The sequence below is a fragment of the Syngnathus acus genome, chromosome 1 (assembly GCF_901709675.1).
Source record: "Syngnathus acus chromosome 1, fSynAcu1.2, whole genome shotgun sequence".
NCBI classification, from domain to species: Eukaryota; Metazoa; Chordata; class Actinopteri; order Syngnathiformes; family Syngnathidae; genus Syngnathus; species Syngnathus acus.
This window is the reverse complement of record NC_051087.1, coordinates 549,488-576,013: the sequence shown is the minus strand read 5'-3', so window position 1 is coordinate 576,013 and position 26,526 is coordinate 549,488. Positions and strand designations below refer to the sequence as shown.

Here is a 26,526-nt window from a genome sequence, read left to right as displayed (position 1 = left end):
CACAACTTGGTTTGTTCAAGGCTGAAAAATGAATGAGCTCGCCGCCGGCTCAACAACTTGTAAACGGACGCGGGCTTTTAACTGGGCCCTGTTGCCTCCCTCCCGTAAGCGTTCGGGTAGGCACACCAGCGGCTCTCTCGCCGTATGATCAACGAGGTGCATCAATGACATCACCAACTTCAACTCTTTGAAAGATACTTACTAGTGATGTGCATTCCAGTTCTTTTAAATGAACTCAATCTTTAGAATCGGCTCACTCAAAAGATTTGTTCAAAAGAATCGTTCACCGAATCGTTCGCTACACTTTCTTATTTATATATTCTTTTTTTTTTTTACCTCGTGTAGTGTACCTATTGAAGTGTCCATGAGGTGTACCTAATCACAGGCCACTTCATTAGGGAAAAAGCTTAAGTGAAAGTGAAAAGTGCCACTCACCCCCACTTTCTGATTGGCTGCTTGATCTGTGACGTCACTCAGACGCACTATTAGGTACACCGCCATTTGTTACCGCCATTTGTAAATGTATTATTGTTATTATTATTATTTTAATAAACATTAAAACCTGTCTGGTGTTTTATTCCTTGTTTTTATTTTTTGGGGCATGAAAACAAAAAATCAGCTGCTTTATATGACAATATGTATATGTGTTTTACGTTGTGTAAAATGTGTTGGTGTCCCCCCAAATAAAGAGCAAGTAGTCAAATACACATTCTTGACACGTACAAAAAATGCATAAAGTTATTAGGTACACCTGAAAAACCTAATGGAGTGTCCGTGTGACGTCACAGATCAACCAGCCAATCAGGAGGTGGGGGTGAGGGCGGGTGTGGCACTTTTCACTTTCAGTTCAGCTTTGGCCATGATTTTTCCCTAATGAACTGGCCTGTTATTAGGTACACTTGAAAATGGCGGCGTACCTAATGGAGTGTCCGTGTGACGTCACAGATCAAGCAGCCAATCAGAAAGTGGGGGTGAGGGCGGGTGTGGCACTTTTCACTTTCACTTAAGCTTTGGCCATGATTTTTCCCTAATGAACTGGCCTGTTATTAGGTACACTTGAAAATGGCGGTGTACCTAATGGAGTGTCCAAGTGACGTCACAGATCAAGCAGCCAATCAGAAAGTGGGGGTGAGGGCGGGTGTGGCACTTTTCACTTTCACTTAAGCTTTGGCCATGATTTTTCCCTAATGAACTGGCCTGTTATTAGGTACACTTGAAAATGGTGGTGTACCTAATGGAGTGTCCAAGTGACGTCACAGATCAAGCAGCCAATCAGAAAGTGGGGGTGAGGGCGGGTGTGGCATTTTTCAGTTAATCCAGGGGTGTCGACCTCCAGTCCTCGAGGGGCCGCGGTCCAATATGTTTTCCAAGTGACCCTCGTTAAGCGCACCTGCGTGAAAAGTTTTAGCTCCTTTCACGTTCCGCAGGAGCTAAAACTTTTCACGCAGGTGCGCTTAACGAGGGAATCACACGGACACTCCATTAGGTACACCGCCATTTTCAAGTGTACCTAATAACAGGCCACTTTATTAGGGAAATATCATGGTCAAAGGTCACAGGTGTCAAGCTCTAGTCCTCGGGGCCGCGTTCCAATATGTTTTCCAAGTGACCCTCGTTAAGCGCACCTGCGTGAAAAGTTTTAGCTCCTTTCACGTTCCGCAGGAGCTAAAACTTTTCACGCAGGTGCACTTAACGAGGGAAGCACACGGACACTCCATTAGGTACACCGCCATTTTCAAGTGTACCTAATAACAGGCCACTTTATTAGGGAAATATCATGGTCAAAGGTCACAGGTGTCAAGCTCTAGTCCTCGGGGCCGCGTTCCAATATGTTTTCCAAGTGACCCTCGTTAAGCGCACCTGCGTGAAAAGTTTTAGCTCCTTTCACGTTCCGCAGGAGCTAAAACTTTTCACGCAGGTGCACTTAACGAGGGAAGCACACGGACACTCCATTAGGTACACCGCCATTTTCAAGTGTACCTAATAACAGGCCGGCCACTTTATTAGGGAAATATCATGGTCAAAGGTCACCGGTGTCAAGCTCTAGTCCTCGGGGCCGCATTCCAACATGTTTTCCAAGATAATAAAGTGGCCTGTTATTAGGTACACTTGAAAATGGCGGTGTACCTAATGGAGTGTCCGTGTGATTCCCTCGTTAAGCGCACCTGCGTGAAAAGTTTTAGCTCCTGCGGAACGTGAAAGGAGCTAAAACTTTTCACGCAGGTGCGCTTAACGAGGGTCACTTGGAAAACATATTGGAACGCGGCCCAGAGGACTAGAGCTTGACACCTGTGGCCTTTGACCATGATATTTCCCTAATAAAGTGGCCTGTTATTAGGTACACTTGAAAATGGCGGTGTACCTAATGGAGTGTCCGTGTCATTCCCTCGTTAAGCGCACCTGCGTGAAAAGTTTTAGCTCCTGCGGAACGTGAAAGGAGCTAAAACTTTTCACGCAGGTGCGCTTAACGAGGGTCACTTGGAAAACATATTGGAACGCGGCCCCTCGAGGACTGGAGGTCGACACCCCTGGATTAACTGAAAAATGCCATTTATTGCCTGTTATTAGGTACACTTGAAATCGGCGGTGTACCTAATAGAGTGTCCGAGTGACGTCACAGCTCAAACAGCCAATCAGGAGGTGGGGGTGAGGGCGGGTGTGGCACTTTCACTGAAGCTTTTTCCCGTGGCCTGTGATGCACATCACTAGTACAAAACATGTCATATGACCATAGCTTGTCATGTCAAAACAGCTGACTGGTTAGTGACACGGCCTCTTGCTGGGTAAGATCTTGGTTCGATCCCAGGTGCGAGGAAATGCTTACATGTGCTTTTATTGTGCAAGTAACCCTTTATTTATTTATTCTTTTTTTTTTTTACCTCGTGTAGTGTACTTATTGAAGTGTCCATGAGGTGTACCTACACATGTTGTCTTAAGCAGTTAACCAAACGTCTGATTTTTACGTTTTAATTGGCGAATATAAAAACAAGGAATAAAACACCAGACAAGTTTGAACATAAATGTTTATTAAAATAATAATAATAAAAGTAAATTTCAAACCAGCAATCCAATGTGAAATTGCAGTAGATATATTGGATAACAATATTTAGGCGTATATATGCATCCACGTTATTTGAAGTGTTCTAAAATCAAGATGACCCAAAGAGAAGCATCATCTCCCCGTTGTTGCATAACGGGGCATCCCTTCATGCAATAAAGTTAGCCGTTAGCTTGGAGAAAACGTGCATAAAAGAAGTGGTGGTTCAGTGAGTGGTTCTTTCTTCTGGCTTCCATAGTTGACGCCAGGAGGGAGACGACGCAACACGTTCACTGACTGATCCGTTGATGCACGCACGCACGCACGGGAAGGAAGGAAGGCTGATGTCCCATTGACTCGTTCGCGAACGGGAAAGTCACGATTCGTTCCCTCACTGATCCGGTCTCGCGATGAACTGGAAATGCAAATCGCTCACTCACTGACTCTTTCACTCACAGATCCGTTCGTTGGTGAACGGGAAATGCGATTCGCGACCCGTTCGTGAACGGGAAGCGACGTCATTTTCTTCTTCGTTTTGTTTTACGGCGAGGTGGCACCCGCTTCAATGCGCATTACCGACACCTACTGGTTGAAGTCATATGAGCTGAAAATAGGAACAAATCACTTTAGGAAGTGATTCGTTCACTGAAAAGATTCGTATTTTTGAACGAAGCGTTCACTCACGAGCCAACACTAATACTTACTCAATGTTTTGAGTCTTATTTATTGTTGGCAGATGAAAGGAATTAGCAAACATGAAGAACGTGATTATTTAGATTTTTTTCCTCCGGAATGTTTGAACCTTGGAGACTTTCTGCCGGATTCCCTTCCCTAATGAGCTCTCATTTTTCCTCGTTAGCGCGCATGCAAATGAGGTGTTAGCAGGCAGATAGCGCTTAACTAGCGGGCAGAGAACGCAGCAAAAGTGACGTTCTTCTCGCCTCAAGAGGCAAAGCCGCCCGCCGCCTTAACGCAGGCATTGTCAACATGTGGTCCGCGGCCCTCTCGTGGTCCGTGACGGTATTGCAAGTGGTCCGCGAGATTGGAAAATAATTGTAACATTTTTGAAAATAAAATTGATTTACACAAATCATTTCACCTCTGTGTTCGAGTTTTTTCCCCCTCCTGCGCCGTTGTTCTTTGTCAAAGTCTTGAATGAATCACACACCGGAGCGCGTCTCATGTATTATTAATGTTCAAGCCACGCAGGAGCACGGCTTGGATTTTGCCCCGCTTTTCAGCCGGGCCGCCTGGGGGTTAGCGCCTCGGCTAATGAGAATAGAATAGATCTTTATTGTCATTGTCACACATGTCACGACGGCTGTCATCTAGCGCCACTCCACCCAAGCCCAGAATCAGAAACACACAGTTTGAAATTTGGATTAGGCTTCCAAATGGCGGCGTTAAAGCAGAGTTAAGGTTTCATATTAATGCTTTGAATGAGGGTTAGGTTGTCAAATTCGGATTTTGAACCAGAGATAGCGTTTCAAATGAGGGGCGGGGTTTAAAGAAGTCAGGCCCCGGCTTTCAAGCAACACAATAAGCCTTGTTGTCATCATCAGCAGATAGAAATTTGCTTGGCCTGCATCAGAGTAACGTCGCGCGTCGAGCCCGAAATTGGATGGCGAAAAGCCAAATCAAAGTCGAGCTTGCCAAGTCAAGTGGAATCTGTTTTCTGCACTCCGCTTTTTCTCTCTCGTTATAGATTGTCCTCAAGCAAGGCCCTCCCTTCCACGCACACAGATTATTTACCTTGAAATGTGCATGGCGGCATCGATCGACGCGGCTCTTTAATGGCCGGCTGGATGAGCGGCGAGCGGTCGATTGGTCGTACGTCTGAAGACGTGGCGGCCATTCAAGATGACAAGGCGGCTCAAAGACCTCTGGGATTCCAGGGAGGAAAAAGAAAAGACCCACACAAGCTCTTCTATTGATGCTAGCATCGATATTTTTTGCTTTTTGTCAATATTACAAGAAGTGACAAATTCTTGAGAGCAATCAAACAGTAAGTTCTAATCTTAAAATCCAAATCTTGTCAACATGTTCTTTGCTGGTTTTGCAGAGTTTCCGGTTTTAGATTTGAAGATGAATGTCAAATTTTGCATTACACCAGTGACTCGTGCGTCAAAAGCCAGATGTTGGCCCTCGTCTCCATTGCCGCCGGCCAAACACTGCACACCGCACGCCACAAGTTTACAAAGAGACTTTAGAAAAAGTGCATCTTTATATTGACAGACAAAAGTCACAGTATGTCAGAATACAGAATACACGACAGTACGTATATACTGTACGTGTGGCTCGTGTATATATATATATATATATTTACTCGTGTATATGTATAGAAATCTGATTGGTGAAAATACAGGAAATCATGCAAATATAACATTTTATTTCACTTCTCCACCTCTAATTCTCTTCATAATAATCAGAATAATAACAGTAAATTACAATTGGCCATTGCACAATTCCCGACTGCGTACAGAAAATTGAAGGCCCCGTTTCCCGCCGCACTCTGCCAAACAAAACACAGAGAGCTACACAACAGGCTCGGTAGAAAAAAAAAAGAAAAAATCTTCCTACATTTTCTTTTTGTACAAAATTCACAGATTTCAAGTGGAGGCGGCAGCCAAACGTCAGTAGGAAACCAAACGGGCGCTCGCTCAGTTAGCCGTGGCTCCGCTCTGATCCGACGGATGACAACTAACCAGAATCGCTCGCGACTGAAGCTAGCAATGGAAGATAGCGCTGATAGGTAGTGACGATAGCTTGCGACGGAAGCTGGCAGTGATAGGTAGCCACCGGAGCGAGCAATTTTAGCGAAGGATGAAGCTAGCCGAGATAGCGACTGCAACTCAAAGGAGTGTTTCATCAACAAAAACAATGACAAATGCTTGCGTTGCACACGGCTAACGTGTTGGCGGCAAATTTGTAGGATTGATGAAGGGGAAAAATGAGAATGTTATGTCAAAGGGGGCGAGGTACAAGGCTTTCGACACAATACAACCTGGCAGTGTTCTTAGAGTTTTGTACATTTAGCCATGCACGACAACATGAGGACGGTTCAAGTGGGAAAAAACGGCCGCACGGCTTTGCTGCTTTCGTCTCCTGGCCGCGAGCGTCTTTAATGTGCACATTAGTAGATTAGCAGTGCACGTGACTATATAATCCATTAATGGCATCCACATAATGACTATGCATACGTACAATTGATCTTAATTAGGGCTCATTAAAGCAAACACACATGGCGTGAATATAATGTCATAACCATGCATCCTCATTAAGGCAAAACCATCCGGATTATGGACAAACGGCTAACGCAAATTCCATTAAGTCAACATGCGAGCTCAATGGGTTGAAATGCCCCAACGGCGTACACTTTGGAAATTCGCCGTCGAAAAATCCAATAAATATTTATTCTACCATCATTGTGAGAATAAATTCAGATTAAAAAGACAAGAAAAACGTCTTTTTTTTTTAATGATTGAGGAAAAGGTAGTTGCTGGGGAAAATAAATAAGAATCATTTTTGAAAAGAAAAAGGTGAACTATTGTTTGGACGAGGGCGATAGCTTGAGCTGGCGTGAGAAAATACGTCAAGCACGAGCGCGGCGACAGCACGACCAAAAGCCACTCATTAGGCTGAGACGCTTACGTGGCGAGTGTAGATTAGCTGATAAATGGATTAGCAATTCATAGAAAGATTGCGGCGCTCATTAGTAACGAGGCTCCCTTATTAAGATGGCGGCGATGGGAAGCGGTCGCCCGAATTAAACGGCGAGAATCTTATTAATTGGACAATCTTGAAATGAAAGGGTGGCTCTTCAAAGGTTTAGCGTTTGCGCTAAGTGACGTCGTTGTTTGACTTTGGCAGAATTTCTTCGGGGAAATGACCCTTGGCGTATCTTTTCGGATTTCTTGAGACTTTTTGGTGGGTCTGGAAATGGCGGACATGTCGACCAAATTTCATCTCGCAAAGTAAAACTGGCTTACGAGCCCAAAAAATGTAGCATTTGATGTATTTTTCATGGGAACGATTTCATCGTTGAACTAGGAGGACCCGCGGGCGCTTTGGTGCCGTTATTACGAGCCACGGGAGGGCATCTCCTGATCATTTCCACCAGCCGGCGAGCACTTGAACACTTACGAGTGAGTCAATTGCCGTACTCTGATGCGGGATTTTTGAGCGCCAAGTCAGCAAAATCACCGGTGGCCCCACGTGTTTCATTTTCCGAGTCCTCCGATGCGGAATGTGCGATCCAACCCCTTGAATTACAAAACGGATGATTTGTACACAATCCAAGTTTGTTGCTATGGAAAAAAAAAAGCATGCTAATTTACAAAACAAGCACGCAGAGTAAATTGTTGACGTGCGGGCGGGCATCCCGCAGCAACAGCCACGGCCGCCATCCTGCACTCTCGCCCACTGCACCGCACCGCACCGCGAGAAGCAATTAATGAGATCTTGTGTTCTTATCTGCTACCTAGCAACCTTGACTCTTACTCACCGTCGCCTCGGGCAACCGCCGCCGCCGCCGCCTGTAATCAACGGATCTGCTGCTGGGAGTGCGTCACTGCATTCCACAAGTGTAAAACATCAAAGGACAACCAAATGAGAAACACGGCGGAGTGAAACGAGCTGACCGACTGAGTCGCCAGATTGATTTGATTGACACGTTTCTGAAGGGAAATGGCAAGAAATGCTACGCTGCCAAATCTTTCATTGATTAGCGTTGCGGCTATAACGTCACGAGGAGACCGCGTGACCATCCGCGTCGGCTCGGTTACTGTGTTCCATAAACAAAAGACGCTCGGCAAGGAGCTCCTGTCGTCTCTGAGGTCTTAAAGCTGCGGCCGTCGATATGGAAGCTACTTTTTAAAGTCATAAAGCAACCCTAAGCCATCCATCTATCCATCCATCAGCAGGTAGTTTCAAAGGTCTTAAAACCCAACACGGCTGATACAGAAAGGGCTTTTTATAGACAACAAAGATCATCCATCAAAAGCTGCTTTCAAATGTCTTGAAACCAAAAATGACGCTAGCTGTGTTAGCCACGACGAAAGACCATCTATCAGAAGCCGGTTTATGTGCTCTCGAACTATTATCAACTGAGGCAGAAGCGAGTTTCAGCGGCCTAAACCAACGACCATTGATATATGTCTACACGCTACTCTGAGTGGTCTTCAACCATCAGCGGCTCTTGAAGGTTGTCATAGAAGTCACTTTCAGAGTCATGAACCAAAGACAACCAATCAAAGGAGAGCTTCGGAGGTCTCAAACCACGCACGTCGGTAAAAGCTACTCTTGACAGTCCTAAATGAAGAAGCTGTGCGTCAAAAGCATTGAAGCAATGCCCATTGCTACATGATGGTCACGGTAGAAGGACATTTCTGTGATCTTAAACCCATGACAAGTTTGAGAAAGAAGCTTGTCCACAAATGGGAATCCCGTTTGAGCTGTCCCGAACATATCACGACACGTGAACTGAGGACCAGCCGACGACACGCTGGATTTTCAACCCTGAGAAAGTCAGTGACAAATCCGCTGCCTTCTAGACGGTCTGCAAACTATCCGATGGGAGACTTCATAGATAGAAACGTTGCGACATCAATGCACTCATTCGGAGCGGCGGCATGTCAGTCTCAGGACATGAATGGAGAAGCGTGAACTTCAGAGCATCTGTGGGATGAAGTGTCGCTAAGGGACGGTCACCGAGGACTCTCTTCAACGTGTCTGGTGAAACGGGACACGAGTGTCGCCGTCAGCCGGCTGGCTTATTGTCTTTGCCGTCAACTGGCAGCGTGCAATTACATCTCACCCAACGTGTGCTCGTTCATGTGAGGGAGGGAGCCGTAGTGAGAAGCCCTTCTGACTGAAGGGCAGACTAATTAATAAGCTGCCTTCCAGTCATCACGCCGCCCCGAGACAAATTGCGCAAGCCACTTGCGCAATTCCTGATACCGTCTGTCGCCGGCAGACTGCAGTGTGGACTGAAAGAGCCCATGCCTCAAGACTGGCCACAACAATGCACAAAGTTGGTTCGTTGCCGGTTTCTGACGTGTGAAAGCAAAGGCCGTCTACCAGAAGCTACTTTCTCGACCTTAACCGTGTTACTTTTTAAGACTAAGCTAAGAGAAGCTCGTTTGTCGGATCTTCCACCGGTAATTAGAAAGTCGTTCGTCAAAAGCTTCAAACATTGTCGTAGTAGTGAGTTGCTATAATCAAATTCTGCCCAGAAATTCTGCAGTTAATTAATTGGCATAGAACAACTCGTTAAACCAATGACCACGGAAAGAGAAGCCACTTTCTGTGGTCTTCAACCCACGAGCATTGCCAGAGAAGCTAATTGTCATCAACCAAAGCCCATTCATGGGAAGTTTTTAAACCAATGAGCATCAAAGTGTAGTAGAAGCTGGTTTCAGTCCAAAGAGCATCATTCAAAAGTTTCCTTGTTAAGTCTGAAGCAAAGAAAATCCACACAGAAGCTTGTTTTGTAAAAGCCAAAAGTGTTCCATCAACACACAAGCCACTTTGGGTGGTATCAAAACAATCACAAGGCTATTAATTATCTTTTCAGTCCTAAACCAAAGACGACAAATCGAGAATCTCATCTTTCAAGTCATGAGCCAACAAGAATCGGCCAAACGTTTAGAAGCTTTCCATCAGAGAGGAGCCACGAGGAGCCCGCGTCGACATTTGTGGTTCCGAGCCGTACGTCGCCACACACAAAAAAACACAAAGGGAGGGACAAAAACTCATTTCTACAGATGTTTGGCTTGACGCCGCCTCTGCAAAACACAGCGTTTTGGCACTTTTAAGACCACAAGTGTCTGTAAACCCACGTGGATAGAAAGAGGTGCAGGTGTGGTGTGTGTGTGTCACAGTTGAACTCCGGTACAAAGTCGTCCGGTATCTTCTGTCCATTTTGTCGTCATTTGGGCAAAAACGGATCCATTGTCCTCAACAGCAGACAAACCAAATCCCCATCTGTGTTCAGAGCTCCGATCCAGGTCGGGCTCGCGGCTCATTTTTCATTAGCATCTCACTTGAGACCTTTCTGGACAGGCAGACTTAATCCGGCAGCAAGCGAAAAATCAAGCAAGGCACGACGAGCACCTCATGATTGGAAAATCAAATGAATTTAGTTGACGTTTGTCTGTTGGGGTGTCAGCGGTTCTTGAGTCTCAATCCAAAGTCAGGTTCTGAAGTCTTTAACCAATGGCCGCCCTTGCAAGAGCTACTTTTAATGGACTTAGTGAAGAAAACCTCAAGAGAAGCGACTTTCGAAACGGATGACCATGATTATCAAAGCTGTTTCTCAAAACCATCAATATGAAGGTGTTGAACCAAGGAGCCTTGCTATGGAACGAACCGCAGTGGTCTAAAATGAAAAACCATCCTTCTACTTTCTTGAACCAGTGACCATCAGTAGAAGCAGAAATCAAAACCCAAATCTTGTTTCCAAAGTCTTGAACCCATTAGAAAGGAAGAACTCAAAGTCTTGGTGACAAAGCAACTCAACTAAGGAGCGACCATTTTGCCGTTAAAGTCTTGTGGTTTGTCAAATGTTCTTGGCTTGGATTCTTTTAGCGTGCAAACCTGCGTGGCAAACAACCCAAATGGACAAACTAGTAACAACATGAGGTTGGTTGGTTGGTTGGTTGGTTGGTTGGTTGGTTGGTTGGTTGGTTGGTTGGTTGGTTGGTTGGTTGGTTGGTTGGTTAACACCATTTTGGATGTTCTTTTCCGTGACTGAGTCTGCATGTCCAGATTAAAGGCAAGACATTGCGGGCTCGGGCTTAAAATGGTGACAACTAACAGGCAACACTTTTGATAGCATTTTGGAGTCTGAGCGACACAATTTGTCACACTTTTAAAGGTCCAACATGTGGTGGATTCTTTCATTTCTCCACAACCAAAAGTTTCATTGTCTTAACAGTCCCCTTTTGAAAGCAGGACTGGTCCACCCTGGTTTTGACGCTGTCGGCCGCACCAAATAGGTGTCATGTAAAGCAAAGTGTGTATTTTACATGTTTACAACAGAAACGGACAATGCTGTCAGGGTGATGACAATCAGATCCCATCAGTCAGTCCTATTCACAGCGTCCTTGCGGTCCATTAAAACCTGTTGAGGGGGGGGTCATGGTCCCGGCCTCCTCCACGTGCCATCTTTGGGTCTCACAGCTCCAACAAGTCAGCGTTCACAGTCAACCTTCAAAACAGGAGGGGGAGGGGGCGGGGAGGCCTCACTGGTCTCTCCAGGGAGCCATCAACGGGGGACATTGGGGTTTCCGGATGGTGGTTGGACTCGGGCTGTTTTGTTTGGTAAGTGGGGAAATGCAGTGGCGGGCGTTAGCGAGCGCTAACCGCTGTGCTCAACCAGATGAAGGATATTGCGCGAATAAAGCAAGCGCTCATAAACGTTTACAACCAAAATCATGTTGACGGCAATGTGAGAACAAAAAGGGGCCAGGTGGGGGCAATGATTTGAAGGTACGCACACGCACGCACGCATGCACACACACACACACACACACACACACACACATACACACACAGGGAGATAGCTTAACTCATTGACTGCCAACCCAGTTAATATCTTTGACGTCTACGACCGTCAATGGCACTGAATGAGTTAAGAATCATTCAATCTTCAATAATCAGGGCTACTCATGATTCAAATCAAAGTTCTTGGAGTTTTGGTCTAATTCCAATTTTTGTTTACAGCCTACGCTTATCGATAGAATGAACACGAGTCAATTTTGCACTACGGAGAGAATTAGCAGCTGGCTCACTCGCTGGGCCCAGTCGGGCTCATCTGTTCTCATTTCACACTTGCTGTCAAGCAGACTTGGGGGTTAACACGTCAAGGTGGCGGCGTTACCTCCCCCAGGGCATGTCCTAATCGAGTCACAGAGGCCTCGTCCAACAAAAAACAGGCATCATTCCTTTCAATCCCACTTCATCATGTCCGTCGTCATTAGCAAGCGCTTTTGCCGAGGTCGGCGGCGGAAAAGAATTCATTTGACATTCCGACAAACCTCCCATTATGTTGTGGAACGCCTTGAAAACAAACACAATTTGTACTGTCTCCCTATATTTTTATATCCTTATTTGGATGATGGACACCGGGTCAAATTGACCCATGAACATCATTGGTGTGTAATAGAAAAGAAAAACACAGTGGGAGGCTTAAGCAGCGCCTCGCACCTTCCTTTTGTTTTGTGGGTCAAGTTGACTCACAATTGTGAATCCAAAATAAATTACATTTTCATGTGCGAGTCACATCGACCCGTATTAGTAAAGACAAAAGGAATTGTGTGCGTTTTAAAAATGGGTCCAATTGACCCGCTGTGGTAAAATCAAGGCGACTTGTGAGGATTCGGAAACGAGTCCAATTAAACTGCTCTCGTGCACTAACAAAGGATCAAATTGACACGTTGTGGACACAAAATGGCCGGCGGGGATTTTGAAATGGGTCGCATCGACCCGTGTCGGTAAAATGAAGATGAATCTTAAATTGAGCTTTTGTAGCAAAATCAAGAAACTTGGTTCAAAGACCAATCGATTAGCAACACGTGATTTGAAAGGGTCAATCTATAAAACAAACAAACCAGAGAGAAGGTATTTTTGCCGCAAATTGTGGGGATCGACTCCATTTTCCCGGATAATCAATCTATTCAGGTCGGGCCGGGGCGTTTACGACGCTCTTGTGGGGCCAGCTCGCGGCCTTGGAGAAGGGCCGCCTCGGATGAGATGGCCACGTTACATATTGTATGTCAGCGCGTGATAAACGAGCCGCTACATTTGCTGGGGGGTGGGGGGGGGTCAGGTGTTTCTCCCGTGTCGACGCCAGTGAGGACCCCCTGGCCAACCTCCAGTACAAAACATTCAAGAATTTCCAGCATTTGGACCTGTCAAAGTGTGCATGCCAAAGAAAAGAAAAGCTGACAAACTAGGAAGGCATTTTCAGAGAAGCCGCTCTGCTCTGCTCTGTTTTTGAGGATGCTCGGAATAAACAAAGGTGAGTGAAGCAGAGCGCTTGGAGTACATTTCCAAACGCAGCCACAACCACAGATTCATTTTGAGAGCTCAACTTGGCTTCCTGACGAGCCACACCAGAACAAACTGGCAGAAAAATCCAATTATGCTTGTCAAAATACAACCGTGCTTCGGGGCAGATTTGCACTTGGGCGTGATTGGCAAACGATGTTGTGAATCCTGCCTAGCAACAACAACAATTCAGAAGGGGAGCAGTCAGAGAATTCGTCCCCATCCGCCAAAGTGAAATGGACGCATCCCAGAGGGCACTTTGCTCCGCAGCGGGCTGGCGTGTGTACGCGCCAAAAAGTACCCAAACAGTCGGCCATTTTGATTTGAATCCGACATGATCATTTCGGGGGGATTCTCCATGTCCCAAAAAGTTTAAAAAAACAAAAGAGCAACAGACAACCAAGTCCTGCTTTCCTGCAACACACATGGACCGTGGCGACATCAGGTATGTTTCCCCAATCGATAGGCAGCCTAATTAGCAGCCACAACAATCAGCTCAATAACTATCGCCTGCCGTCCTTTCGCCGCCGTCGCATCGTAGCGAGCGAACGAACGAACGACTGTTCTCCAACAATCACGCCTAATTCCTCATCCTGCTCACTCATTATCTGGCTAAATGGTGCTTGTGCAGGAGGAGCAGGTGTCGGCGGTGCGGTGCGGTGCGGCACGGCGCCACCATTCTTGGGCGCACCGCGTCCGTTTGATGGAATTAGAAGGGAAGAGCGCCAGCGAGCGAGCGAGCGAGCACGTCAGCTTAAGCTCAAGCTGGCGGAGAGATAGCTCGGCTTCAACAGTAAAGAGGTAGTTTATAAAAAAATTTAAAAAATCAACTTTGTTGAAGAACCGGATCCAACCTGTTGCTGGACGTAACGTTTGTTTAATGACGTGTGCCTACCTTACGCTTTCTCTTGGTCTTTTCATTTTGGGACATTGGTGAGTGTTTCGATGCGGTATTCACAGTTCCAACGGCCCCGGAACCACAACGTGACCAAAATGAGTTTCATCTTGCACCTGCGAGGACCAAAGTGCCCTGGGGGAGGAGGTCGGATTAACATCCAAACATTTGACAAAGAAAATATACTACACCCTGCCTTCAACTTGGTGAAAATGTGTGTCCTGCTACATGATCATCCCCGTTTTGGAGTCGGCATCCAATCTTCCTTGGATACAATCCGAGCGCTGTCACAGCTTCTGCTCACAGTTTCTGCTCACAGTTTCTGCTCACAGCTTCTGCTCACAGCTTCTGCTCACAGCTTCTGCTCACAGCTTCTGCTGTGCGGAAACGCCCTTCCAGTAGTCCAAAATGTCATGAAGGTCCTCGTCTTTGGCGAACTGCACCTTCTTGCGCAGAGCGTGGCCCGCCGCCATGTAGGACGCCTCCTCCCGGGGGCTCTTCTTATACGGGCGAAATCGCTCCCAGATCCGCAGTGTGCTCTCCGACGAGTACTCGGGACTGGAGGAGTACCCCGAGTTGTAGTGATGGTGGTGGCGGGCGGGCGACAGCTGCGAGTAGGCCGCCGCGGCCTCCCGCTTGGAGCGCCCTCGTGGTTTGAGGAAGGACGCCTTCTGGGCCGGCGAGGGCGACTCGCCGCCGCCACCCTCGTAGTAGAGCGCGGGGAAGGAATGGCGGTGTTCTGAGCTGTGGTAATCGGGCTGAACCTCCAGGTGGTGCTGCTGCTGCTGCAGAAGCAGACCAGGACCAGACGGCCCACCTCGACCTCCACTTCCGTTACTACATGCCATGCCACCGCCATTCATGTTCACCCCGCCGCCGTTGATCACCCCGCCCCCTCCTCCGCTACGCGCCGGGCTGCTTTTTTCCGACGGGTACTTGGGCGGGTCGCTCCGCTTCTCATCCACAGCCAACACCCGGCCGCTCTTGACCGCTCCGCCGGAGCGATTCTTGGCCACCGCGGTGTCGGCGCTCAACTGCCTCTGAAGGGGCCGCACGGCGTTGGCCGGGGGCGGGTCACGGTACGGAGGGGAGAGGAAGCCTCCGCCGCTGATACCCGGTCGTTCCGACAGGGGCACCACCAGGGGCACCGGCGCCATGGAGGGAGGAAGGTGCTTCTGCTGGAGCTGAGGATGAGCTTGAGGATGGGACTTGGGATGCACCTTGGGGGAAGAGGCCATGACTTGATCTCCCGAAGCCAGGGGCAGGAGGTTCCGCGGATGGGGCGCCATGCAAACCGGAGGCTGCGGCTGGGCCAGGGCGCTCGCGTTCTCCGCAGCGTCCAGTTTGAGGGCGTCGATGCAGTTGTTAATGATCTGGTTCACCTTGTCCACCTCCTTGGCGATGGTGGAGATCTCCGACGCCGAGCCGCGGTCGTCGTCGGAATCCTCCACCGCGTCGGCCCCGTTTTCAGCTCCGTTGCCTCGCATGTCCAAAACAAGCTCCCCGCCCGCCGCTCCCATCTCCGCCTCTCTGGCCTCGCCGACCCCTCCCGCAGTCCTGACGTCCATGTAGCTCCCCTTGGCGCCCGTGGCCTCAGAGAAGGCGCTGGCCAGCTTCTCCACTTGCGGCAATGCCGAGAGGCGGGAGGACGTGGTGTTGGCCGAGCCGTGGAGCATGCCCGTGCTGGAGGAGGCTGACGGGGGGAGCTTGCTTCCCGCCGACCCTCCCAAGTGGTGCGGCTGGTGGTGGCCCGGATCTTGGAGGCGCTGCATGGCGGCCGGGTCATTGGCCACGGCCGCTGCCGCCTCGGGGCCGTACCTGGAGGGGGGGGGGGGGGGGGGGATGAGGATATCCCGCTTTGTTATTTGGGATTCAGTGAACTGCTTGTCTACACATAGCTGGATCTGACAACTCTCAGTCACCATCAAATTTGTCTCTGCGGTGCCCGCCGACGATATCATCGATCGTCGGTGAAGGGGAAACAACCCCGCCCGAGGTGTCAAACCTTAGCGTCTGATTTCAAATTGCCGCCGTATTGACAGTGATTTTTCAACGTTAGTCTACCAAGTTGAATTTTGATGACCGCAATGGCCGGCTGGCCGCCCGGCCGGCCGCCACCTACTTTTGGACACTGACGCAAATTTTCAAACAGACTGGTGTAAGATCTGCCGTACCTCATCTCCAGAATGGTTTTCTTCACACTCAAGGCTTTCTCCTTCTCCTCTTGGATGCGTCGTCGTCGGAGGCAGTAGTAGACGCAGCCCAAAACGATGAGCATACCGAAGAGACAACCCAGAATGGTCATGATGTAGTGCGTGGTGGTGGAAGGGTTGCCGCGGGGATCCGCCGGTCCCACGGCCCGGGTGGTGAAGGACAGGCAAGTGTGATTGTAGCGCTGGGATTTGCCGACCGAAGCAACGCAGTAGGTGTAGTTGGTGTGCGGCCGCAGTTTCTCCAAGGGCACCACCTCCCTTTTGTTCTTCAGGGGCATGACGTCGGCCACAAAGGTGCGGTTGTATTGCGACATGACGTACATCTTGCTGTAGGGTCGCGGGATCTGCACCACCACCGAGGCGCCGAAGAGTGACACGCTCTGGAGCTTCATGGAGATCTGGTGGTTGTAGGTCGGGTCCGGGGTGGAGGAAAAGCTGGGCCGGTGGTACAGCCCGGGGTGGTCCGGGTTGTCCAAACCCATGCCGGAGCCGTCCAGCTCCGGCCCGCCGGGCGAAATGCCCGGGATGATGACGCCGTCTTGGCACCTGCTGGAAAGGATGACTCGGGCGTTCCTCCCGTGTCCCGGCGAGGGGCCCAGAAGGGGGTAGCTATTGAGTTCGCGGGGCGTCTCGCACTGCAGCCGGTCGTAGGTGTGCGTGACGTTGTTGAAGGCTTCCAGCCAGGTGAGGAAAGTGTACAGCTCGCAACCGCAGTGGAAGGGGTTCCCGGCCAGCTCGCACACCAGCAGCCGGTTGAGGACGGTGAAGGTGGACGGGTCCAGGCGGGCCAGCTTGTTGGAGGACAGGTCCAGGCTACTGAGGCTGGGGCTCTCCCAGAAGGCATTGGCGGCAATGACCTCGATGAGGTTGTGCTGAAGGAAGAGGCACTGCATCCGACCCAGGCCTCGGAGCATGCCCTCCGTCAGGTTGCTCAGCTTGTTGTAACCCAGCTGGAGAACCTGAGAGGAACGCCAGACTTACAATCTTTCCCACAACAGCGCAAGTTGGACAGGCGCTGGCAAACCTGGAGGTTGGCCTGTCCGGCAAAGGCCCCGTCCTCGATGTAGCTGATCTCGTTTTTGGTGAGGTTGAGGTCAGTCAGGTTGGTGAAGCGGTACATGGAGGTGAGGAGAACGGCCTTCAGCTTGTTCTCGTTCAGTCTAAGGTCGTGAACCTGTCGAGCAGATTGATTGATTGATTGATTGATTGATTGATTGATCGACTTTATTTCGAAACGGACAAAGATATCGGTAAAATAGAAAAGGAAAAAGAAAACAGGACAATAACAAAATGTCCCAAGCCAGTCGTAAATAACGTAAACAAATCCGATCACTCGTCAACCGGCTGTGTCAGCCACCGGAGTTTGGGGAGCCTCAATAGAAAAGCATGGATCGGTTCCTATTACCGATTGCTAAAGGGGATCACCGACCGACTCCCAAAGACACGGAAACGCAAAGAACCATCGAGTGCTACTGACCGTGCTGTTGATGTGCTGAGGTATGGTTTCGTAAGGAGGCTGGTTCTGACTGCAGATTGCCAGCCAAACGTAGCCTTTGTCCCCCTCGATGAGCCAGCAGTCTCCGCTGACCACGGTGGCTGACCGCAGGAGCAGTAACGCCGGCAGGAGCAGGAGGTAGCGTGGCGCCATTGTCAGGACGGACAGTCGGGAGCTCGGAGGATCTTGACGGGGCCGGAAAGGTAGGGGTGCTCTTGGCAACGATTAGAAAGCGGCTCCCGACACGGTCCCCATTTTAGGTGCTCCACCTGGAAAGGCTCTGCGGAGGCTCCCGCCAGCTGCTACTCATGGCCTCGCACCAGGCCGCGTCCTGATCGACAGTCCGCAGCTGCTCTACGGCAACACGGAAGGAAAACGTGACCACAAAGACCATTTACGCAGAGCGAACTTTTTGTCGAGAAATTCTCCATTAAGTGTGAATTGAAATCAGCGAGGCTTTGCCCAAGTGCTTAAGAGAGTTTCCAAAAGTCTCCAATAAGGCCCCATTTGGTGAAAGTGCCACACCAGAGGAGTGTGACATCAGCACTCACTAAATGTCGCAACGCCCCGATAATGAAAGCAAAGCTGCACTCAGCTTGAGGTGAGACGCAGCGCACCGAAAACTGACTGCCGCTTACAAAACAGATGATTTGGGGATTTTTGCCAGAGAGCTCTTGGTGAGATGCCCGGGAAGGTTTCAATTGTGGGAAAGAAAATTAAGAAATAAATGACTCCGCATCGCCTGTCGTCCAAGGTACTTGAGTCTCGGAATAATGTCAAGCGACAACAAGTGGGGGTTGGAAAAAAAAATCAGCACCATTTGCGGCCACTAATTGTGCCATTAAATCATAATAAAGCCCAGAGGTCAAACAAATTGTAATGGAAAGTTGGCCTTTGCTGCAACGTGGGGATTCATCATCAACGTGCGCTTTACAAAAGATGGCCGCTGCAACGCCATCATTTGCCCCCCCCAAAATCTCAAACAGGCAAACGGGAGCCTTCTTGTAATTTGCATGTTTGAACAGGATGCTTGCTGACATTTAGCTGTTTACCTTCCTTGCGGGGATTAGCCGCGGATTAGCCGCTAATCCGCCGTAAAATATGATGAGACTACTCATCGCGACGATGCCGACCGACTCTTAATAGTTTAGATTGCCTCCCGCGGCCAACTCGAACGACCGGATTGACGACGGAGCTTTCGAGAGAACACTCCGGAAACGAAACGTCTCAAATGGGCCTCGGCCAGCTCGCGCTTGCGACCGTGGATCAATGATTGGAATCTGAATCAAGGCAAAGGCCAGCCTGAAGTCTCCATTAACTTGGCATCTGCCGCTGACTGCGCAAAGGTGAGTTAGCGGACTGACGGAAACAACCACCTCGTCTCAGAAGATTCCGTTGAATCGAGACACGTGACTCGCTGGAAAGACTCTGATGACGATTCATCGACTCAAGTCAGCGTCTCAAGTCCAAACTGAAACCTGGGATGATTGATTGACTTGATTTTGGAAAGTGATCCGAGTCAATGGATTCATTCCAAATAACGAAAGTGGCTCAAATGCACTGACTCTAATTAGCGGAGTTAAATTGAGTTGGATTGGGCGAAGGCCTTGACTTAGCAAACGTGTCAGACTTGGATGATTACGTTCATTGGCTGGCATCAATCGGAAATGCCGCAACCCGAGACGATTCAGCGGATTTGCTTGAAACGCTGCAAACTCAGATGGTTCGGATCCATCGGGACAGTGACTCGAATCACCAGATACACAAGAAACAGCGAAGACTCCGACGATTTAGCCAAAGCGTGACGCTAGGTCAGTTAGCAAGCACGCCGCAAACACGGCAGATTCTGATTCTTGGGAGTCAGCTGACGCCACACAAGTGAATCAATGGCAACCGGTGAGCGACCCGATTCAGAATCAGCGCAGACTTTGACGATTCAGTTGACTCATGCAATTTAACGCTATTCGTTTGATCTGGTGTCCAAAAGCGACAGGCCCATCTGTCTGAATGACGGAAAGGAATCTCGGCTACTCCATCGGCGTATGGCTTGCGCGTGGTGACAACTGGATGGAACGATCGGGCGGAAAACACCGGTTGGGCGTGTGAACGATGTCTGGAGTTGTCCCCCCCCCCCCCTCGATATGACATTTATTCCGCCTGGCTGCCGTGAACGATGAGTCCACTAAACGCTCCCTTGTTTACTGACTGACTGACTGTCGCTCGCTCACTGGCTGAATTTCTGCCATGGTGAAGCCGACTGTATTATTTTGGCTGCTCGCATTGATTTCATCCGACTTATCTGGCGCCAAATCGCACCTTTTGTGTGGCTCCCCCGCTGCTCTTTTATTATGTCTGCTTTTATTTTGACAGGAAGCCTTTTCTCCTCGAAATGAACTTCTCTTTGTGCTTAATTATTGTCTGTCACAGCAGTGCTTTAATTAAATGTTGTCAGGGTTTTCTCTCTCTCTCTCTCTCTCTCTCTCTCTCTCTCTCTCTCTCTCTCTCTCTCTCTCTCTCTCTCTCTCTCTCTCTCTCTCTCTCTCTCTCTCTCTCTCTCTCTCTCTCTCTCTCTCTCTCTCTCTCTCTCTCTCTCTCTCTCTCTCTCTCTCTCTCTCTCTCTCTCTCTCTCTCTCTCTCTCTCTCTCTCTCCCACCCCCCCCCCCCCCCCGATTCAAACGTAATTCAAAGCAAATTGCGCGCCGAACTCGCCAAGTGTATTATGACTTTTCTCGCTTCAAACTTTTCTCACAGTTGAAACGTGAGAGTTTTTCTCCAAGAGCAAAGGCACGGCTGCATCAAAGCATTTACCAAGCATCAAATTAAATTCACATTGACACAATTTCTGTGGGATTTTTTTTGCTCCTTTTTGTTTTGTCTTTCTTGAGACTCAGAAGCTCCCCACTTTGCGAGGAGATCCCGTATGAGAATCGCGCCGCATTGCCGCTCCGGTTCAAAGCAAAGCGCTTCCACGCAAAGTGTAAGCGACACGTGGAGGACTCCACAAAAGCAGCGGAAGAAGCAAACCATCCCTCCGTGACTTACGACAACAATGCTGCGATGGCAAAAAACGCCAAGAGCGTTCCCAATCAGCTGTGGCTCTTTGATACTCTGGTGGAAATTTCAAATTGTGCCGAGCTCCTTCCTAGGCTGCCCTCATCCGCGCCATTTACACATTTGCTTTTTCGAAACAGTCCATGTTGGAGGAAGCGGAGATATCTATCTGCCGTCAGAGGACGCCCAAAGCGAGCGAGAAGGAGCGCGAGGGCGATTGGGCGGGGTTGTAGCCTTAATTTATCGCTTTTAATTACTCCTCTCCGTCTCCACGGCACCACCGGCGGCCTTTGAATTTCTTTTGGAGGTTGACCTTTGCATAGAAATGAGAGCGAAGGGGATGATGAAGACGATCCGAGGAACCAAACGAGCTTTAATCTTTAAACAGGCCAGCAGCAGAAGAAGAAGGAGGAGAAGCACCGGCCAGGGTGGTGAAAGCCAATTACAGTGCAGCATTCGGTCCAAATTTCATTCATACACGCAAGTAAAAAAAAAAACAAATATAAAATATATTACTATATATTAAAATAAATAAATATATATAAATAAAATATATTACTATATATTAAAATAAATAAATATATATTTTAAAAATAAGTAAATATATGATCAATATTAAATAAATATTTTTATTTACATATATATATATATATACATTTAATATTTTTTGAATATTTTTGTGCAAAAGTTGCACAAAAACTTTGCCGTCACGTCAGATATGGACGTTCCTCACCAGAGCTCGCTTTAACAAGCGGAAAGGAATCAACGTAACCAAAAGAATCAAAGTTCAGAGATGAAATGAAGAGAAAAGTCAAGTTTTAAAAAAACTACTTGAGTTCATCCTCCAAGTCCTGTGAAAAATACATCTTGTTTAATGACGAGAGAAGGAAAACCAGCCAAGGATGTGTTTTCACCATTCATTGGTCTTTTCCATCAAATTGTATTTCTTCTTTGACTTGATCCGAAGATCAAGGCGGCGAGTTTGCTCCAGTTGGCTGGCGCCGCTTCTCCTTCTTTGCTGGCCAAGGCCGTCGGGACATATTCGTCTTTTGTTTGCGCGTCATGTCGTCATCTCCCGCCGGACCGCATCAAAGTCGCGCTAGACAACCGGGCGGCCGGCCGGCCGAGGCGAGGCTTTCCAGTCGGCCATCTTAAATCCCTTCCGAGGCACCCGATTGCTTCTCGAGAATCTCCATGGCCGTCACAAACGCTCGTTAGCGCAACCATGACATTTGTTTTGCAGTAAGAAAAAATACAAAGTGCAAATACTTCACTGTTGATACTGTTGAGTCTGATTCCAAATTCAATCCCCCCAAAAATGGCTCCCCTCATTCAAGGTTTTCTTCAATTGAGCGTGGGAGCTTCAACAAAAAAAGGAAAAAGAAAAGCAGCAGTGCCTCAGGGGGATCAACTTAGGATGAGCGGCACTTCCTGAGTCCATTTGTCAGACGTTCAAAGCTATTCAATAAGCGAATGCCGCCATTGGGTGCCAAGAAGCCAATTGATTGATTGATTGATTGATTGATTGATTGGGAAACACCCAAGATGGCCGATGACGCTGAAAAAATGTTTTCTTGTGCCGTGTACAAAAATTCAATGTCAATATTGCTGGAATGCAATGTGGCGGGCTCACCACAATGCTAGCAACCACGGTTGCCGTGGAAACATATTTGGGCCATTCCGGTCCTCACACAGAGGCGAGTGTGACGGAGCCGTATGTTCCCTCCGCTTTTAATTTCCCTGGAGGAGTTCATATCCGTTAAAACAAAAAGCTTGCCACGCACGCACGCACGCACGCACACACACACACACGCGAGTCCAGTTGAGCAACAGGCATCGGGACGAAGCCCGAATGGGGTCGTTCCCAGCTGGCCCGTCCAAAAAAAAAAAAAAAAAAAAGGCGAGCATTTCATTGGTCGCAATTAGGCAGCGGAGGAGCTCGTGTGCCGATTGTGCAGATGATTGGAAAGCGGCTCAGGGCTTAGCTTTTGCTCTGTGTGTTCATTTTATGCGCATATAGGAAAAACAAATGTTGTGTTTGCCTTCGGGCTTCAAACGATGACTCCAAGCCAATCTTCGGCTTTGTGAAAATCAAACTTATTTGTTCTTGGTTCATCACAAGCTAATGACCCTTCACAGAAAGTTGCCGGCAAAGCACTGCTTTTTTCCAAAAGACATTTTTTGTCAGAAGCTGATTTATGTTGACCGCATCCGACCTGGAGGACACGAGTTTTTATTTTTTTGCAAAATAACAGGCAGCCTTCAAGCGAGCAAACGGGATGATTGACGACGTCGCCATTCAAACGTCGTCGGACAGATTTGACACCAAAAAAATGTCCCCTCTCAAGCCGGAGGAGGAACAAAAGCCCGCGAGACGGCAAAGTGACACATCCAACAATGGCTGCGCGGCGTTAAGAGCACTCCAGCGCCAAAGTCAGTCACTGAGGGGAGAGAGAAATCCACTTCACTTTGGCAACAAAAAGCAAACTTTTGGGCTTGAGTGTTTTTGCAATGAATTGTTGAAATTAAAAGTTCATCAAGTCTTGTCTGTCGTCTAAATCGCCAATGTCGATATTCAAACAAATCTGTTCATGAAAATAAACATTTTATAAAATTACTGTGTTTGGTACTTTTTATTTGTTTTAGTTGTTGTTTTTAATGTTTGATTGAATTTAGTTTGTACTCATTGTTGCATTTGTTGGACGCTAGCTAGTAGCTGTTGTTTTTTTTAAATGTTTGATTGAATTTAGTTTGTATTCATTGTCGTATTGTTGGACGCTAGCTAGTAGCTGTTTGGACATTTGTTTGGCCACATTTTGACAAATGTACTTTGTATTCATTGTCATATTTGTTGGACGCTAGCTAGTAGCTGTTTGGACATTTGTTTGGCCACATTTTGACAAATGTACTTTGTATTCATTGTCATATTTGTTGGACGCTAGCTAGTAGCTGTTTGGACATTTGTTTGGCCACATTTTGACAAATGTACTTTGTATTCATTGTCGTATTTGTTGGACGCTAGCTAGTAGCTATTTGGACATTTTTTGGCCACATTTTGACAAATGGACTTTGTAATCATTGTCGTGATGGACGCTAGCTAGTAGCTGTTTGGACATTTTTTCTGTCCCCGCTTTCTAAGTCAGCGTCGGACGCGAGAAAGCGCTCTGCTCTGCCCGCCACTTTGGCTTCTCGTTAGCGCGGCCCGCTGGAGACGCTTCAAACGCGTCCGTGTTGCCGGCTCTAAAAATAGCAACCAATCTGCTAGCTGGCCTAATGAGCCGCAGCCACTTCAGACCTGTCAACAAGCAGCTGCTTCGTTCCGAATGCGCGCGCGTACAAATGTGGCTGACCGCACCGTTTTGATCACGTCTGCGTGCTAGCTAAAAATAGACGCTCTTCTTTTCACCTCCATCACTCGCATATGGAAAAAGAAAAACACTGCGGCAATATTTCTGGCAAGGCAAGGGCCACTGGATAACGAACGCAAATGTTACTTGAACCAAGACGGTTGGGCTCTTCGGACAAAGGTTAGCGACGGCTAACGCGTTTACGCACCGGGCTAACCGCCGCTTTACTTTTCAAGATGTTGCGGCATTAGCAGTCGTAGCGCATTAGCCCCCGGGAGCCCGAGGCTGTTTTCAAGGCAATTTCGCTGTCTTTGAGTTGTTATCTTTGTCATTGCAAAGGACAAGGCTCAAAGTAAAAAGTGTCATTTTCCCCCAGCGGTTCTGGCGGCAATGAGGAAATTGATCCCAAGTCAAACACATAAGAAAATTCAGGTGGCACCACACACCAAAAAACTTCATCTCGACCTCTGAGTGCACAATATTGGTTACCAGAAAAAAAAAAAAAGCTTTTTTGATTTGATTTTTCTCCACCGGTCATCCGATCTTTCTCATTTGCTAGCTCGTTACGGGCATTGGGCCTTCATTGCGCCGCCTCTCTCCAGGAAACTCCATCTGCTAAATCCGATTTTTTTTCTTGGAATGCGCTCCACGTCACGTACGTGAGCACGGTGATCCTTTCCTTTTTTTGTCGCATCTCGGGAACGTCGCTCACCGGGCGTCATCGTCGGGGATCCGGCCCGCCGCCTCACAGACATTTCAATTGGGCGTAGCGACTCAATTGCTTTTTGTGGCTGACATTTGGACGTCGTTTATGATTTATGACGTGCGGCGGGCGCCACAATCACGCATTCAAACTACAGCCTGAGGGGGAAAATGTCGCTACATTAAAATGACACGTCATTTGGGAATGCATTGTGGGAATCCCAAGCAGAAGGAGTCATTAAAATGGCACGACTTGGAATAAATTACATTTGTAATCATTTGAACTGTGTGGAAACATACATAGTGAGTTATTACTCCTTCCAGGCCGAGCTTCGTTAACCTTGCCGATGAAAAAGAAAAGACCGGCCAGCGTCACACACATCATAACACGCACTCACTCCCCTGACACACAAGGTCGGGTCGCTAAGCGCTAGCCCGCTAACAGCTCCTCTTTTGATTGACCCGGACGCCGTCACGAGGAAGAAGGTGCGAGGTGAGCGTTAGCCCGTCGTCCTTCGCCCCGCCACCACGCAGATAAAACCTCAAGTGTCGCGCTCGACAGCTCGACAGACGCGGCCCGCCCAACCGGGCGAGGCGGCGACGGCCGTGTCACGCTTCCACTGGCAGCTGGGTAAACAACAACGGCGGCCAGCTAAAAATAGCCTCCTCACCTCGCCGGCTCGATAGCGCTCCGACGGACGGACTCGTCTGTCAAAGCTCGCCCTTGATTGGGGGCTGGATCCAAGCACCAGGATGAATCTCTCCATTCAAAGCATCACGCAAAACATTTTCATTAATTTGGTTTCGTTTTGACCTGAAAAAAAACTGTTATCCAGCATACGACTCGTTTCACACTGCTGAGAACTTGAGTTTGTTTTGGCTTCCAAAGCACATTCCAAATGTGTGGCAGCGGCTAAACGGCCTTCTTTCGTGCTGCAAGGTTGGACAGGAGCTTTCTCTTTGCGCGACAAATCAATAGACGGAATAACAGTTTGTTTGAGTCCTCGGAGAGACAGCTCGGGATGGCAATTATCCCGGACGCTCAGAGCGCTCTGTTGTTTCTCCGCCCGCAACTCTCTCAGCTTGTTTTTATCCTCCTCTCAAGCGATAATGGGACGGTCAAGTCGGGAAAGCGTACCCAGTGACTTTCGTGGGCAAAGTCGCTCTCTCTCTCTCTCGCCAACGACGATGGAAAGATGCACAAAAGATGAAAGTCGATGATGCTTTTTACGTCCGTTTCGTTAAGCTCTGACCTTGTGGAGCTGACTCGGAGTTTGCCGTTTTATAGGCGATTCGGCAGAAGCGTTAAATAGTTTGGCGAGGCCCATTTGCCTCGTACACACGGCTGGAATTTGGCGGCCAGAAGTGAAAATCACTTAAGGACCCTGCGAATGTCGCCCAAATGCCTCTTAAATGGCCGACTTGCAGTACCTCGTCAGGCACGGCTTCTCGTCACTCTTTGTGGCTCTCTTCGTGACGGACATGCCGACCAAATTCTGAAACTGGATTTGGGTGTTGAGTGGACAAAGAAGATTCAGAGGACACTGAATTTAAAAAAAAAAAAAAAACTCAATAAAATCAATAAATATATTATTATTATCTATATTTTTTTTAAATAATTGAATCAAATTAAATAAATAAAACAATCAGAGTGCTGTTCTGCTTCACCCACTTGCAAGGACAAAAACTGCTCAATTTGGTATTGCGCTTCAAATTTGGTCCAATATGAACAAAAA

General features: G+C 48.2%; 1 protein-coding gene and 1 long non-coding RNA gene across 3 annotated transcripts in view; both read right to left on the bottom strand.

Moving 5' to 3' along the window:
- Window positions 1-4,967: 4,967 nt before the first annotated feature.
- On the bottom strand, window positions 4,968-9,918 carry LOC119128670. The gene is made up of 2 exons (XR_005099061.1): window positions 9,515-9,918; window positions 4,968-8,582 (listed from the first exon to the last, which is right to left on the bottom strand). It is a non-coding gene; the product is annotated as an uncharacterized LOC119128670 (long non-coding RNA).
- Window positions 9,919-13,464: 3,546 nt separating this feature from the next.
- Window positions 13,465-26,526, bottom strand: part of elfn2a (extracellular leucine-rich repeat and fibronectin type III domain containing 2a) — a 37,053-nt gene continuing 23,991 nt past the window's right edge. For both annotated transcript variants that reach the window (XM_037261211.1, XM_037261203.1), the window contains 4 exons: window positions 17,673-18,044; window positions 17,220-17,369; window positions 16,157-17,154; window positions 13,465-15,800 (listed from right to left, as the gene is read on the bottom strand). In XM_037261211.1, coding sequence (XP_037117106.1) covers window positions 14,348-15,800; window positions 16,157-17,154; window positions 17,220-17,369; window positions 17,673-17,843 — 2,772 coding nt within the window. In that variant the 5' untranslated portion in view covers window positions 17,844-18,044 and the 3' untranslated portion in view covers window positions 13,465-14,347. The remainder of the gene's footprint in view (window positions 15,801-16,156; window positions 17,155-17,219; window positions 17,370-17,672; window positions 18,045-26,526) is intronic.